Here is a 15,390-nt window from a genome sequence, read left to right on the forward strand (position 1 = left end):
GAAGAAGAAGAAGAAGAAGAAGAAGAAGAAGAAGAAGAAGAAGACAGCTATTGTTTATCCTGTGAAAACAATGCTGCTTAGTCCACAATGAAACTGCTAGTGTAGCAAGGGGCATTCTGCTGAAAGTTACTGATAAAAAGTTGGTCATAGGTTATTTATCCTGTGAAAGCAATGCGGCTAAGTCAACAATGAAAATAACTGATAAAGTTGGCCATAGGTTTCCCCGCCCTTCTCTCTCATTTGTTCGGAGTATTTAAGCACTCCCCTCCTATCGTGCCAACAAAAGACATTTTATTGGAAACACAAACTTCATTTTTCTCACTCGAGTTTTTCCTTTCGCCACAAGAGTGTTGATCAGAACTGAACAAGCACAGAAGCAGAAAATGGCACTTAGTAAAGATCGTGGCATTACAATGAATGATGGGAACAAAATCCCCATATTGGGGTTTGGAACATATACCCCGGACACTGTAAGTAACACATTTAACTCTCAGATTGTTGTAACTTGTTTCTGAAGAGCAAAATGCCTGCCAGCTGCTGGGTGCTTCATACATTGCAAAGCATCACATGTAATACCTGACCTGATCTGAGAAGCCAATTGTGCATGAGAACTTCTTAGGTCACAGCAGCCAATAATGCAACAGATGCCTTGCAGCACATAAAGCTCTGCTTCTCATTCAACAAGGGTCCTCAGCCAGCAGATTCAGGAGCAAATAATGTTTTGTGCAAGACTTGGCTGGTTTGTTGCTGAGAAACAGTTTCCAGTGTGAATTGCTGCAGGGTTCAAAGTCCCCAGTGCAAAACTTCTAGTGACATTTTCAAAAATATTTCTATAGAACTATAAGTGCCCACTATTACCATAGTTTTGTTGGGAGTAACAATATTATCCAAAATTACCAGCCATTAGCTAACTATCCTGGACACTAACAATAAATATAGAATCAATTTTTTATCCAAACCATCTTCATTTGGTCCATATCATCAGCAACGTAAATGAAGGGATCAATATACGTTCTTGTTTTGTAATTAAATTAATTTCTAGGAATATCATGAATTTACCAAATAAAAGTTACCACCCAGTTTTTCAAAGCAATTTTCCTTTTCCCATTTTTCCAATTCATATATCTGCTCCATTCACATATAGAGCGAGGCTGTAGAATCTATTTTATACAAAGAGATACATGCTGTCGAAGAGACTTTCTCAATCCTTTCTTGGATATCTCACCAATTTCACAAACAGTTTAACCAATTTTTAAAAAGCATTCTACAAACTTTATGTCTCAACAGTGTTCCACAGTTTGAACCAAAATAACTAACTGATTAATTCATTGATTGCTCATTTTCTTTTTTCTTTTTTTATAAAATATTTATTAAGGTTTTGCATAACAAAACAAGTATCATAATAAAAAAAATAAAAAATAAGAAAGAAAATCAAAAACAACACAGTCCAAAAACGAAGAAAAAGTAAAAATAATCAGAAAAAAACAAAAAACAGAGAAGAAATAAAAATCTAGTTTCTTGCTTACTGTCTTTATAACCCTCTTTCCTGACTTCCTCACATCTCCCTTTTCTGTGTTCCCCTTTACACAATCAAGTTCAGCAATTGCTTACCCTCTTTCCAATCTTATTCAATATTATACATTTCAACCTATTATGCCTTTGGTTTCCTTTCCTTTTAAGACCATTTATCACATGTTCTTTATAACTTAATCCTTATATCATTTGTTTAGTTTCGGCATAATAATAATCTGGTCTTACCATTTTTTTCTTAAAACATTTTTACATATTTCTTTTTACCATGCCACTGATGCCATATTATCTTTATATCCAACATCATTTTAACATTCAAACATTTTACAATGTTTTTGGAGATATTCTTTGAACTTCTTCCAGTCCTCTTCCACCGACTCTTCTCCCAGGTCTCGGATTCTGCCAGTCATTTCTGCCAATTCCATATAGTCAATCACTTGCATCTGCCATTCTTCCAGAGTGGGCAAATCTTGTGTCTTCCAATACTTTGCGATGAGTATTTTTGCTGCAGTTGTTGCATACATAAAGAGTGTTCTATCTTTCTTTGGCACCAATTGGCCGACAATGCCCAGATGGAAGGCCTCTGGTTTCTTAGGAAAGGTATGTTTAAATACCTTTTTTAATTCATTATAGATCATTTCCCAGAAAGCCTTAACCTTTGGGCATGTCCACCAAAGGTGAAAGAATGTTCCCTCAGTTTCTTTACATTTCCAGCATTTATTATCAGGCAGGTGATAAATTTTTGCAAGCTTGACTCGGGTCATGTACCATCTATAGATCATTTTCATAATTTTTTCTCTTAAGGCATTACATGCCGTAAACTTCATATCGGTGGTCCACAACTTTTCCCAGTCAGCAAACATAATGTTATGACCAATGTCCTGTGCCCATTTAATCATAGCTGATTTAACTGTTTCATCCTGAGTATTCCATTTGAACCAAAATGACTGATGAATTAATTGATTGCTCATTTTCAATCCTGCATGTGAAGAGAGGCTCTGGCAGACTGAACAGATGAGATTACTAGTGGATCCAAAGGTCAAGAAGGCGGTTCCGGATGGGCCGTAGAAGGAAATGAAGCGCAGATGGGGCTCATCCAGCTAGGGAGGTAGCCTATCTAGAAGAAGGAAAACTCTACTCTTGAACCTCTGCTGCCTTGTGGGATATCTTCAGGAGAAGAAAAGGAGTAAACCCTACACAAATCTGGGCTGGAGTTCCTAAGACTGTTGGGTAGTGCATTGCATGCCTCCTTCTGGCAACTCCTGCAGCCAAGCTGGTGCCAAATGTATTACTCTGTGTTCCTTTGGATCACATCAGCCAGGATGAGAGGGGAGCCTTTTCATCTGGACAGCCCAGGATCTCCATACTGACTACACAGGCTTGCACCCCAGGGAAGTCACTTTGGTGCTGCTAACACAGCATCTTGACTTTCCCCTGGAGGCACACTCCATTGTGTCTTGAGACAGACAGATGCCAACAAGGAGGATGGAGGGGTTCACATCATTAACTTGCTTCTCCCACAGCCATAGCCTTGGATTCCAGCAGAAATCAGGCTTGGCTCCATCTCTCAGCTGCCCAGCCTGCTTTCTGCTTCCAACTCCTGGATCTCTCTCTCTCACACACACCCTAGTTTTTGTCTTTCTAACTACCCACCCATTTGCCCTCTGGCACAGAGCTGCTTCATTTATTACCTTAACCTTCCATACTTAAGGGGCCATTGCCAAGAGACTTGCATACCTATTCCAGCAATTGGCTCCTTCTTGTATCCAGAGTTAGAAGGAATTCAGGCATAGAGCCGAAACCCCATTCTAACATATACAACGAACGCAAGATAAGATTTCATCCTGTTTCCCACCTGGCATCTATCTGGGAACACCCGTTTTAATTTCCCATAGTGCCTTGGTGTGTGCTGGCAGAGGGATTGTGGGAAATTAAAATGGCAACTCACCACCTTGCAACTTTGATTGTCATTGCTGGTCAGTGCCACCTTGCCTCATGAAAGAGATCCCACAAGAGGACCCAGGCATCAGCAGGGATGGATCTAGACACATCAAAGAAGTGTTTCAGTTTAATGTGCTGCAAATTAAACAGGGAAAACAGGTAGAGAAAAACAAGACTCCATTTCGCCTTCTGGTGGCACAATGTTATATCGCACATGCAACACATACTGTATACATAAATTGCTTTTTCTTTACGCTTTTTCTTTCTTTTCATTTGATGTGTTTAGGGCCAGCCTAGCTGAGTCCCTGAGACTCAGGTCTAGTTTGAAAATGTCCACCGATACTCAGTGTTACTTACAGGTACCCTCTGATATTAATTTCCCCACTGAAGCAGAGACCTTGACTAACCTTTTCACCTTTTCAACCGGCAGGTTCCAAAAAGTAAGTGTGAGGAAGCTGCAAAGATAGCAATAGAATTCGGCTTCCGTCTTATTGATAGTGCATATGTATACCAGACAGAGGAGCACGTTGGGCGGGCCGTTCGTGCGAAGATTGAAGACGGAACAATAAAAAGGGAAGACATTTTCTATACTGGAAAAGTGAGTGAGTTTGGCATTTAAAAAAAAGAGAGTACAGTGGTACCTCTGGTTACGGACTTAATTCGTTCTGGAGGTTCATTCTTAACCTGAAACCATTCTTAACCTGAGGTACCAATTTAGTGAATGGGGCCTCCCACTGCCAACACGCCACTGGTGCGCAATTTTTGTTCTCATCCTGAGGTAAAGTTCTTAACCCGAGGTACTACTTCCGGGTTAGCAGAGTCTGTAACCCAAGGTGTCTGTAACCCGAGGTACCACTGTAAAATATAGTGCCTGCATCATGATGGAGTTACATATTTCACAGTCATTATTTAACAAAATCAGAGCAAAATGCCTCTCCCTATATAAACCTACCCAGATTTTGTGTTCATCCTCTGAGGCACTTCTTCATGTGCCTCCTCCATGTGAGGCTCGGAGGGCAGCAAAACGAGAACGGGGCCTTTTCTGCATGGCTCCCCATTTGGGAAGTGCTCTCTGCAGGAAGGTTCATTATACACCTCTAGGTGCCAGGTGAATATGTTCTTCTTCAACCAGGCCTTGGGCTTATTAATATTCTATAGCCTTTTTGAATAGGTTTTGGCAGGGGAGGAGGAAGGGGGTGCAGCGGGGCCTACAGCGTACCTGAGCCACACATCTCTCCGAGCAGCTTCCTATGCCGCTGGTTATTGGAAGGAAGGATTCCTATGTTGTTGCTTCTGTTTTGACTATTTCTTTGTGCTTTTATCTTGTGCTTTTATCTTGTGAACTGCTCCAAGATCTTTTGATGAAGGGCAATATATAAATTTCATAAATAAATGGTAAAAATATTGTGATGTGTACACAAGAATAGTCATCTGACACAGCGAAACTGTCCCGAGACACAAAAACTCTATGGCTGTGTGAAAATATAAATCTCTTTATATTTTTGACAGCTTTGGAATACCTTCCACCGCCCAGAGCTGGTTCGGAAATGCTTAGAAGAATCGCTGAAGAAACTCCAGTTTGACTACATGGATCTGTTCTTAATGCACTCTCCGTATTCTATGAAGGTAAATGATTATTGATCTCCTAATGCAAGTATTGAGTACAATATTTGAAGGAGGGAAGAGAACCTACTAAAAATATTTTATTCCCTGAAGGAATTGTCATTTCCTAGAGATGCTGACAGTTCTCTGCTATACTATATCTCAACCAAGGAATGATTGCTCCCAGATTTGGGGGGAGAAACCATGCCAGTTAAAGAGAACATCTGCATATACTGATGACATTAACTACATGGGCATCATAAGAAAGAAATCATGTGCAGAGCAGGACTTGGCAATGGAGCGAGGGAAGTAAAAAGGGGTTGGAGAGATGGGGAGACAGACCTGTGCAAAGAAAGAAGACAGTTTGTTCTGTGCGGCACAGAAAAAAATTAAAGCATGTTTGGGTAACCTGTGGCCTTCCAGATGTTGCTCAATTACAACTCCTATCATCCCTGATCACTGTCCTTGCTGGCTGCAGCTGATGGGACTTGGAGGCCAGCAAAGCCTGGAGATCCACTGATTCCCACCACTGGGTTAAAAGAGACAATACTGAGTTAATATTGCAACGGGGGGATGCTGGTAGAGATGTAGTTCTTGGGCTTGCCGATCAGAAGGTTTGTGGTTCAAATCCCTGCAATGGGGTGAGTTCCCATTGCTCTGTCCCAGCTTCTGCCAACCTAGCAATTAGAAATCACACCAGTGCAAGTAGATAAATGAGTACCATTGAGGCGGGAAAGTAAATGTTGTTTTCGTGTGCTCTGGTTTCCATCATGGTATTCCGTTGTACCAGAAGAGGTTTAGTCATGGTGGCCACGTGACCCAGAAAGCTGTCTGAGGATAAATGCCGGCTATCTTGGTCTGGAAGCAAGATGAGCGCCATAACCCCATAGTCACCTTTGACTGGACTTAACTGTCTAGGGGTCCTTTACCTTTACCTAATATTTCACCATAAGTATTTTTTCCTGGATTTTTATCCCACTTGAATAAACAAGAATGTGAAATGTGGTGCTTGTGAACTTCTAGGCCTGAAATGCACTCATTCCCTCCCCCTCCTTTTCTAGCCTGGACCAGATTTATTTCCCATGGGAGAAGACAAAAAATTGATTTTTGACAACGTAGATCTTCGTCAGACATGGGAGGTAGGTGCCTGGGATTAGCAAATCCAGCCCTTGAGTCATTCAGATACAGAGCACAGTAGCCTTACACCAGAGGAGGCATGTCCAGAACAATGACTCACACAATGGCTCCTATGAGAGCTGGTGAACCTCAATCTCAATAAGCCTCCAATCTTAATCTGGGGGGGAAAGTGTGGTCCCAGCTATTCAACAAACACCACTCAACAAACATGTCGTGTTTACTTTGCCAGGCAATGGAGGCATGCAAAGATGCTGGCTTGGTGAGGTCCATCGGACTGTCCAACTTCACCCGTAAGCAGCTGGAAATGATCCTGAACAAGCCAGGATTGAAATACAAGCCAGTGATAAACCAGGTCAAGTGTGATTGCTTTTTTAAGGGGTTTGTTCCAAGCATGGTTGAAAGTTTCTTTATTTAAGCTCTTTTGTGAGAGGACCTTTGTTTGCATGAACACAGCAATTCCCTGAAAAAACTTGCTTAAGGCTATAAGGTTGCAATTCCAGTCACAATTTTGGGGTAGACTCCCCTAAATTCCTGGAACCAGTAATGGGTTCTCATTTAATCAAGACTTCTGAATCCTCAGACAAAGGAAGTGTGGAGAAGTCCTTAATGTTTGAAACAAGCATCTCAGGTAGAAGGAGGCCTGCAAGCAGTCAGTGTCAGGATCATCCTACATGCAAGTAGGACTCCGATAGAGTCACATGCCCGACTGGCATGTTCTCTCCCTCCTGGTCAGTCATTTGGGAGCTTCAAAAGCTTTCTCTAGCCCGAACATCACAGCGACTGATACCAAGAGGCATCAGCACGCTTAGGAACAGCAGAGTGTTAGCAATTTGCGTGACAGACTCAGCAGCACAGCATTTTGGCTAAACTACTTTATTAACATATTCTACACTTGGAACATTCCCACTCAACTCCTCCCTCATCAGCATCAAACAGCAAAGAGAGAGAACAAAGGACAATAGTCCAACATCACGGAACACAGTACATGTAATACGAAACATCCCATCTCCGTCACTTCCCACACTGTGGATTGGAAACATACACCGTCATGTGATAAAACCAATCCCATGACTGCAAGCACAGGGCAAGGATCCTAACAGTCAGGGCCCACACAGCCTCTTGTGGGGACTCTGGAAGTACTCAAGTGGGGAGAGAAGGGCCTTTGAGTTAGGCATCTGGACAAAGCTGTTGCATCAAAGCAGCCCTGATTCACTTGGGCACTGGCGTATATTATGTAACCAAATGAGACCAGAGCACACTAGTCCAAGGCATGCAATCTGGTAGCTAAGCAGGAGTGATGGACTGACAATCAGATGTGTGCAGCCGTGATCTCCCCATACCACAGAGACAGTGGTCCAGATAGTCCCACTTAAACCATGGCTTCTCTGTACCCTCTGCCCAGTCCTGATGCACTATCCAATTCATATATGGCAGTATAGGGGGCACCCCAGACAGTTAGTTCTTATGCCCCCCCCCATACTTTCCACCATTGCTGAGCCACAGTGGTGACTTGAAGAAAAGACACTTTTCGCATACAAAATCCATTTACACAGAGAGGATTACTGAAAACTATACCAATACTTCCTTACATATAAGATAAAACTGCTCTCTTAAATAGGAACAATTCCACCCAACCCCATCCCACTCCCCACTCCCCTCTTTCCCTGTCTTTTCTTCCTAACCTCACACTGTATGTAACACTAATGTCTCACAACAAATGAAACTAATCTGTAGAAAATTAAACTTGAAAAATGAACGTATTTTTGTAAACTAAGAAATCTTTAATAACAACACCTGCCCTCTTTGAAAAGTCTTGTGCCCTTCTTCCCCTAATTTTATTTTCTGATGTCTCCACTGCTCAGTTTGATTGGAAATTTCAGTTTATTGAGACACTGATAAAGCAGAGTCCCAGATCATCTGCTCAGCTTGATGGAAAGCCAGGCAAATCCCCCATCAGACCTTTCTGCTCAATGTAGAAAATTCAGAGACTGAGTGGGAAGAAATAGAGACACTGCAGGCAGGACAGTGTGCCCAGGATATTTCCAACAGGGTTGGAGTGACAGGAGATTGTGGGGGAATAAGCCCTGTCCCCCATCTTCAGCAAACACATATTTCACGGATGAGGAGCGTGGCAATGGAAACCACAAACGCAAGAATGGTCCTCTAAAGATTCTGATGCATCAGAAAACACAACACACTTTAAGAAAGGTAACAGCTGGATATTTCAAGAAATAATAGCATTGTTCTGCTTTTCTGTCTTTCCTTTATTTCACAGTAGTTTTTGTTTCATCTGAATTCTCACTTCTGGGTTGCGTTGGGGGATTTTGAATCTGCAGGTTGAATGCCATCCTTATCGGAACCAAAGCAAGATGCTGGCCTTCTGCAAGTCAAACAATATCCTCCTGGAAGGATATAGTGTCCTGGGATCCCAAAGGGACCCAAGATGGTAAGAGATGAAGCCAAAACATTTGGGGACCACCTCAGGCACCACCAAGGCCCACTATTCCCCAGCATCTATATCAGCTCTGAAGGTTTTATTCTTGGCCTCACAATTAATAAAGATCCTCATGGTGGATACCAGCACCAGGGCCTTTTCTGTAGTGGCCCTACAATAGGGGAACTCATTCTAGAGAGAGATTTACAAAGCTCTTCCCCTCCCATTTTAGACATTCTCAGAAACCTTCCCATTGCTGAAGTGTTTTTTATATATAGCTGATTGACTTCTCCCAAACATATGTTTTTAAATGTTGCAGGCAGGGGGCTATTTAATAATTTCTGCTTCTGAAATTTTGTGCTGTTTTTAAATCATATTTAATGGTGCTTTAAGCAGTAGAATGGCAGGGATGAAAGGGCCCTGCACCCGGCCTTGCATTTAAATAATTATAGCATTTCTCTTTTTACATAGCTTGTTTTGTGTGTCTCAGAATTATGAATTGTATTGTTTTTATCTATATTGGAAGCCACTTTAATGCTTATTTTTAACAAGCGGGACCAGCAACAAATACTGAGTTTTCCTTCTCAAGACAATGAGCAGTGCATTCCTCCAGGATCCTCCATTTCATTTGAACTCCCTCCCCCTTTTCCATCTCAACTCTCCAGCAGGCACACAGGATTCTTTGGGCCTTTCTTTCCCTCCCTAGGTACCCCTGAGACAGAAAAGTTTGTTTTGCTGGACAGGTTGGGTCCCCAAGTGTTTTCTTTTTCTTTTTGGCTGGGGTTCCAGGAAGGGGAGTTGAAAAGGAGAGGATTTGGAGAGACAGTTTGGTACCTTGGGAGAAGAGGGAGGGAGGGAGGGAGAGAGAGTTGTTTCTGGGTGGAAACATCCACTCTGAGGAATATATCACAAGCTAGAGAAAGCAGTCTCTGAGCTTAGTGCGAAGGACAGTGTGTGGTGTCCTGTAAGAGTAATAGGCCAGGAATTTACTGGGAGGCTGAAGCTGAGCCGGGAGAAGTGGAAGCTGGGAAAAGACAGCCCACTTTGGATTCGTTCCAGTCAGGAGGGGAGAGATTCTTCTACAAAAAGAAAAGACTCCCAAACCAGTTAAGAGGGCTATGGAGATCCCTTGGGTCTGTTACTTGGAGTATCTCATGAGTAGGGTTGTCAAAGGGGTGTGTAACTGACAGGAAGTACCACCTTTTTAAAGAACCAGAGTACCATATTTTTTGCTCTATAAGACTCACCTTTTCCCTCCTAAAAAGCAAGGGGAAATGTGTGTGCGTCTTATGGAACGAATGCAGGCTGTGCAAGTATCCCAGTAGCCAGAACAGCAAAAGGGATTGCTGCTTTCACTGCGCAGCGATCCCTCTTGCTGTTCTGGCTTCTGAGATTCAGAATATTTTTTTTCTTGTTTTCCTCCTCCAAAAACTAGGTGCGTCTTGTGGTCTGGTGCATCTTATAGAGCGAAAAATACGGTATTAAGGAGCAACAGCTGTGCAACAACTGAGAAAGAACTGAAGTGAAAGAGAATTATAATCTGAAGTATCCTATGTTTCACCCACTTGTGTCATAAACTTCCTTTGTTTTACAAAATCTTGCCTGAGACTCCAAATTATTAAGTTTTCCCTCACACAAGGGAAAACCCCCACAAGATAATCTGGGGTAGTTTGTAGGAATTCGTGGAATTGGTGATCTGTGAGGTGGGTGCACTATATTTAAGTGAGGGCGGGCCCAACAGCACCAGGAGAAAAAGTGCCGTTGCGCCGTCGCATCCCCTCCCCCCCCCAAATACTGATTGTACTTCAGCAAAGAAAAAGACCTCTCTTTTGTGCATGGATGCTACCATTTTGGCTGCAGAATGATCCACGTGCAAAGTATGAGTTTGTGATTTATTGGGAGAAGAGCACTATACTAAAAACTTGTCAATATCCTTATTAAACTGTGGGGTACAGAACTTGACACAGTATTCCAAATGAAGTCTGACCAATGCATAATAAAAAAGGTAAAGGGACCCCTGACCATTAAGTCCAGTCATAGCCAACTCTGGGGTTGTGGCGCTCATCTCGCTTTATTGGCCGAGGGAGCCAGCATACAGCTTCCAGGTCATGTGGCCAGCATGACTAAGCCGCTTCTGGCGAACCAGAGCAGTGCAAGTAAACGCTGTTTACCTTCCTGCCGGAAGGTAACCTTCCTGCCTATTTATCTACTTGCACTTTGACGTGCTTCGAACTGCTAGGTTGGCAGGAGCAGGGACCGGGCAACAGGAGCTCACCCCGTCGGGGGGATTCAAACCGCCGACCTTCTGATCGGCAAGTCCTAGGCTCTGTGGTTTAACCCACGGCACCACCCGCTTCCCTATTCCCTCGATCAGAACACTATACTTCTGCTGAAGCAGCCTAGAATAGTGTTAGCTTCTCTTCCTGCTGCATCACACTGTGACTCATGTTAAGCTTGTGGTCTACAAAGACCCCTAGATCCTTTTCATATATACTGCTGTCAAGCCAAGTGTCCCCTCATCCTATATTTGTGCATGTATATTTGTGCATCTTGACACCAGAAACACACCTTCTCTCCTTATTGCTCTCCAACAGGTTAAATCCAGACGCTCCTCCCCTGCTTGAAGATGCTTTGTTGGTCGCGATCGCCAAGAAGTACCGCAAAAGCCCAGCTCTCGTGGCTATTCGCTACCAACTGCAGCGCGGCCTGGTGGTCCTAGTGAAGGCCGACACCAGAGAGCAAATTGAGGAAGACGTCCAGGTAAAGCAGTATATATTAATCCATTAAAAAACAATACTGAAAAAGCACATCATTTGGACACTGTGATCTCACGGGTCACATGACACATGCGGGAGGGAAGATGCGCATCTTGGTTTGGGGACTCATGACATTGGGGGAGTTTCCAGCAGTGGGTATTCAGAAGAATCACTGCCTCAGACCGTGAAGTCAGAGTACAATCATCATGACTAGCTTCCATTGGTATTCTTATCTACCATGAATTTGTCTAATGTTTAAAGCCATCCAAGTTGGTGGCTGTCACTGTCTCTCATGGAAGCAAGTTCAGTAGTTTAGCTATGAACTGCAAGAAGAAGTACTGAACTACATTCACTGGAGTATGACCTCCCTCATCCCTGACCATTGGACATGATGGCTGAGACTGATGGGGAGTTAGAGTCCATCCACATCTGGGAGGCCACAGTTTCCCCACTCCTGTTCTATTGCAAACCTACATTACTATGCATATAAAATTCCCTCAGTGGGAGGACATCTGGACTGAAGCTGTTAAATGAAGGAATTCAACTTTGGAAGGTGGTAGCAAAGTTCGCTTTGGTTTCTCTGTTGCTGGGAAAAGGTGCACAGCTCTGAGGTGCAAAAAGAAGGAATGATTAAAAAGCACCTCAGCATTATTTTTTTCTCCTCCTGACAGGCATTTACTTTCCAGCTGTCTGAGGAGGATATGAAATCCATTGATGGCCTTCACAAAAACCTGAGCTATTTAAAAGAGGAAGTGTAAGTCATATTTAAATAGTATGCGTATGAATACATAAAAGTGCATCATGCAAGAATTTATATTGCGAGAGCAAAAGGAAGAAGAGATCTAGCATCCATCTCTTCTCTTCATAGAGAATTAGGTGAAATTATAGAAGCAATTACTGTGGATACTTTGTACCAAATCGTATGGACAAGTGTCCATGTCATAGAATTGTAGAATTGGGAGGGACCACGGGGGTCATCTAGTCCAGCCCGTTGCAATGCAGGAATCTTTTGCCCAGCACGGGGCTCAAACCCATGGCCCTGAGATTAAGAGTTCCATCCTTTACCGACAGAGCTCTCCCACTAGTTTTTGGCCCTAGACAGTCTTGAAAAAGTCCAGTTTCTGACAAAATGTGATGTTTGGGGTGGACTTCTAAACTCCCCATAATTTACCCCTTGGCAATTCAGGATCTTTTTCCACTAGCAGACCTCCTCTTCACCGGAGGTTGGGGTTTCCTCCTTGCTGGAGGAGAAACTGCTTCGCAAGATTTTCGGAGGTTCCCTATAACACAACTGGCCTTCCACCTCTCACCTCTGAGCTGATGGCAGTTCCCTGACATCCCCCGACAGTTGCTCTGTGCTTTGAAACCAGGCGTCCTAATATCCTTGAGACCAATGCCATACAATGATGTGATGACATTCCCAGGAGCATTTGATGGGAGAAAGATTGCTGCGTCATGCATTACTGCCAGTAAGGGACTCCCAAAACAGCATTTGTCCTTCAGCCCCTACCTGAAAGTCTCAAAACGACGCTGGGGAAGAGGAGGGAGACCTTTGACCCAACCCTTTTGTACCACTTTGATCAGCAACCAGGGCTGTATTCATCATCTAGGGGTTATTTTCTCTAGTGAGAAGACGGACATATGATCATCCCAATATTGCAAATGGTGGACCATTTTGACTTTCAGCCTCCCAGATATTCAGCAGGGTGGGCATTTGATGGCAAACTCAGGGAGCTTACAATGCACTGTGTGAAATAGTCTCATGAGGCAATGGCTGGCAACAGATCAATTTTTGTTGCTTTTGTTCCCCACCCTGAGTGTTGACTCTATTTTCTTTTGTTTCAGATACGCTGATCACCCACAGTATTACCCACCAGATGTGGAATAAGGACTCGTCTCCCATCTGTAATTTATCCCCTTCTGAACCTGGGTCCTTTTGCATGGGAAACACTGGGCAAATCTGTGAATATCAGTTCCTCCCAGCATCTCATTTTCCATTCTTCAGTTCCTCAAATCCCCATATCAGTTTGGGATGAAAAGAAAATCCCTTGAAAATTCATCATTGCAAATTTCTCCTACCATACACATTTTCCTTTGTACTTTTGGCCAAAATAAAGCATGTTTGCATGGTGTTTTCACTGATATATGCTCTTTAATGAATACTTTACAGTGGTACCTCAGGTTACATACACTTCAGGTTACATACGCTTCAGTTTACAGACTCTGCTAACCCAGAAATAGTGCTTCAGGTTAAGAACTTTGCTTCAGGATGAGAACAGAAATCGTGCTCCAGCGGCACAGCAGCAGCAGGAAGCCCCATTAGCTAAAGTGTTGCTTAAGGTTAAGAATAGTTTCATCTTAAGAACAGACCTCCAGAATGAATTAAGTACTTAACTCGAGGTCCCACTGTATGCATTTTTCTAATGGTTCTGTACCTGAACAACTGCATCACAAAATTCAGAGAATTGCCACTTTCTCAGGATAACTGCATTTCGATTTGTATACTGGTTCAAGAAGTGTGAGCTGTGTTGTTTCACATTAAAATGTGAACAAAATTGAACTCCTCCTCCATCCCTAGTTCTCCCTAATGTGTCAAATAGCACTTACAAGGGGTTGAGTCGTATATTGAAAATAGCACAAGGGGGGAGGATTAACATTTATAAAAATAAGCTGCTGCATAGCCTGAGATTTATTGCCAAGATGATTTGAAATAACTTCAGAAAATAAGAAGGGCCTGCTGAATCATGCCAGTGGGCCATCTAGTCCAGCAACCTGTTCTCCCAGTGGCCAACCAGATGCCTGTGGGAAGCAGGACATGAGGGGAAACTTCTAAATTACAAAGTCGCTGCTTCCACTTTTGAGGAAGGGATGGGCAGGAATGACCATTGCTGGCTCTGAGGTCCTCTGCTGGCTGTGAGGAGTAAAGAGAACTGGGTTTCAATTGTCTGCCAGCTCGACCTGAAATGACTTCTGGCCATGTTATACACATGCTTTCTATCCTCTGGAATCTGTAACAATATTCAAAATGCCCTTGCTGAAATCATTTGTTGCTACTTGCTGTCTCCCACTCAGCCCCTGCTTTGCGTAACCTGAACCCTCCAGTAAAGGCTGAGGCTGTGGACACTCTTCCTTTTAATCTGCATTCATGCTGAGCACTGTGCACACGGCGCCGCATTCCACATCCTTTATCCTTTGCATTCTGATGCTGTTTACTTCAAACCAGAAGATGACTGTGTAAACAAACACACCCTGAGGGACAGCTCAGTTGGTACAGCATGAGACTCTAATCTCAGCGTTGTGGGTTTGAGCCCCACGTTGGCCGAAAGATTCCTGCATTGCAAGGGGTTGAACTAGATGATCCTCACTGTCCCTTCCAAGTCCACATTTCTATGATGCTATGATTTGGAGCACTTTTAAAGCACGTGACCCCCTCGAAAAGAATTCTGGGAACTGTAGTTTACCCCAGCATCTTTAACAAATCTCAGTTCTCAGGATTCTTTGGGGAATGTCGTGCACATCAAATGTGTTTTACATGTGCTAGCAAAGATGTATGCTCCTTTCCTTCCTTACATCCTTTGTGTGTTCAATGGCACTCAGAACACAAGCTTCATTGGGTTAACAGATGCCTCCACATGTTTCATTTATTATTTTGTTTTGGAGCTTCTCATTTCAATACTACAGGCTGAAGAAAAGGTCTGCCTAGCTCTTCGGCTTGGTTTTCCTATGTCTAACATTTACTGATCTAACAAAGAGGTGAAGCTTCTTGATCAAAGATTGCAATAGGCCTCTGCATTACTTTATTGGAAGGCAAAGAAGAAGAAGAAGAAGACAACTATTTTTTTATCCTGTGAAAGCAATGCTGCTAACTCAACAATGAAAACTGCTGGTGTAGCAAGGGACCTTCTGCTGAAAATTACTGATTAAAAGTTGGACATAGGTTATTTATCCTGAGAATGCAATGCTGCTAAGTCAACAATGAAAATTGTGGGG

The 15,390-nt window shown here is 43.0% G+C and overlaps 1 protein-coding gene and 1 long non-coding RNA gene across 2 annotated transcripts; one reads left to right on the top strand and one right to left on the bottom strand.

Moving 5' to 3' along the window:
• Window positions 1–222: 222 nt before the first annotated feature.
• LOC307225161 (aldo-keto reductase family 1 member C3-like) lies at window positions 223–13,532 on the top strand. Its single transcript, XM_079992992.1, has 9 exons — window positions 223–470; window positions 3,902–4,069; window positions 4,981–5,097; window positions 6,135–6,212; window positions 6,440–6,562; window positions 8,547–8,656; window positions 11,239–11,404; window positions 12,072–12,154; window positions 13,246–13,532. Exons 1-9 carry the CDS (start codon window positions 384–386, stop codon window positions 13,286–13,288), a joined length of 975 nt encoding a protein of 324 aa, XP_079849118.1. The 5' UTR covers window positions 223–383; the 3' UTR covers window positions 13,289–13,532.
• A 347-nt stretch (window positions 13,533–13,879) lies between these two features.
• Window positions 13,880–15,061, bottom strand: LOC307225341. Its single transcript, XR_013842908.1, has 2 exons — window positions 15,003–15,061; window positions 13,880–14,590 (listed from the first exon to the last, which is right to left on the bottom strand). It is a non-coding gene; the product is annotated as an uncharacterized lncRNA (long non-coding RNA).
• Window positions 15,062–15,390: the final 329 nt, after the last annotated feature.

The sequence above is a fragment of the Podarcis cretensis genome (assembly GCF_951804945.1).
Source record: "Podarcis cretensis genome assembly, chromosome: 10".
NCBI classification, from domain to species: Eukaryota; Metazoa; Chordata; class Lepidosauria; order Squamata; family Lacertidae; genus Podarcis; species Podarcis cretensis.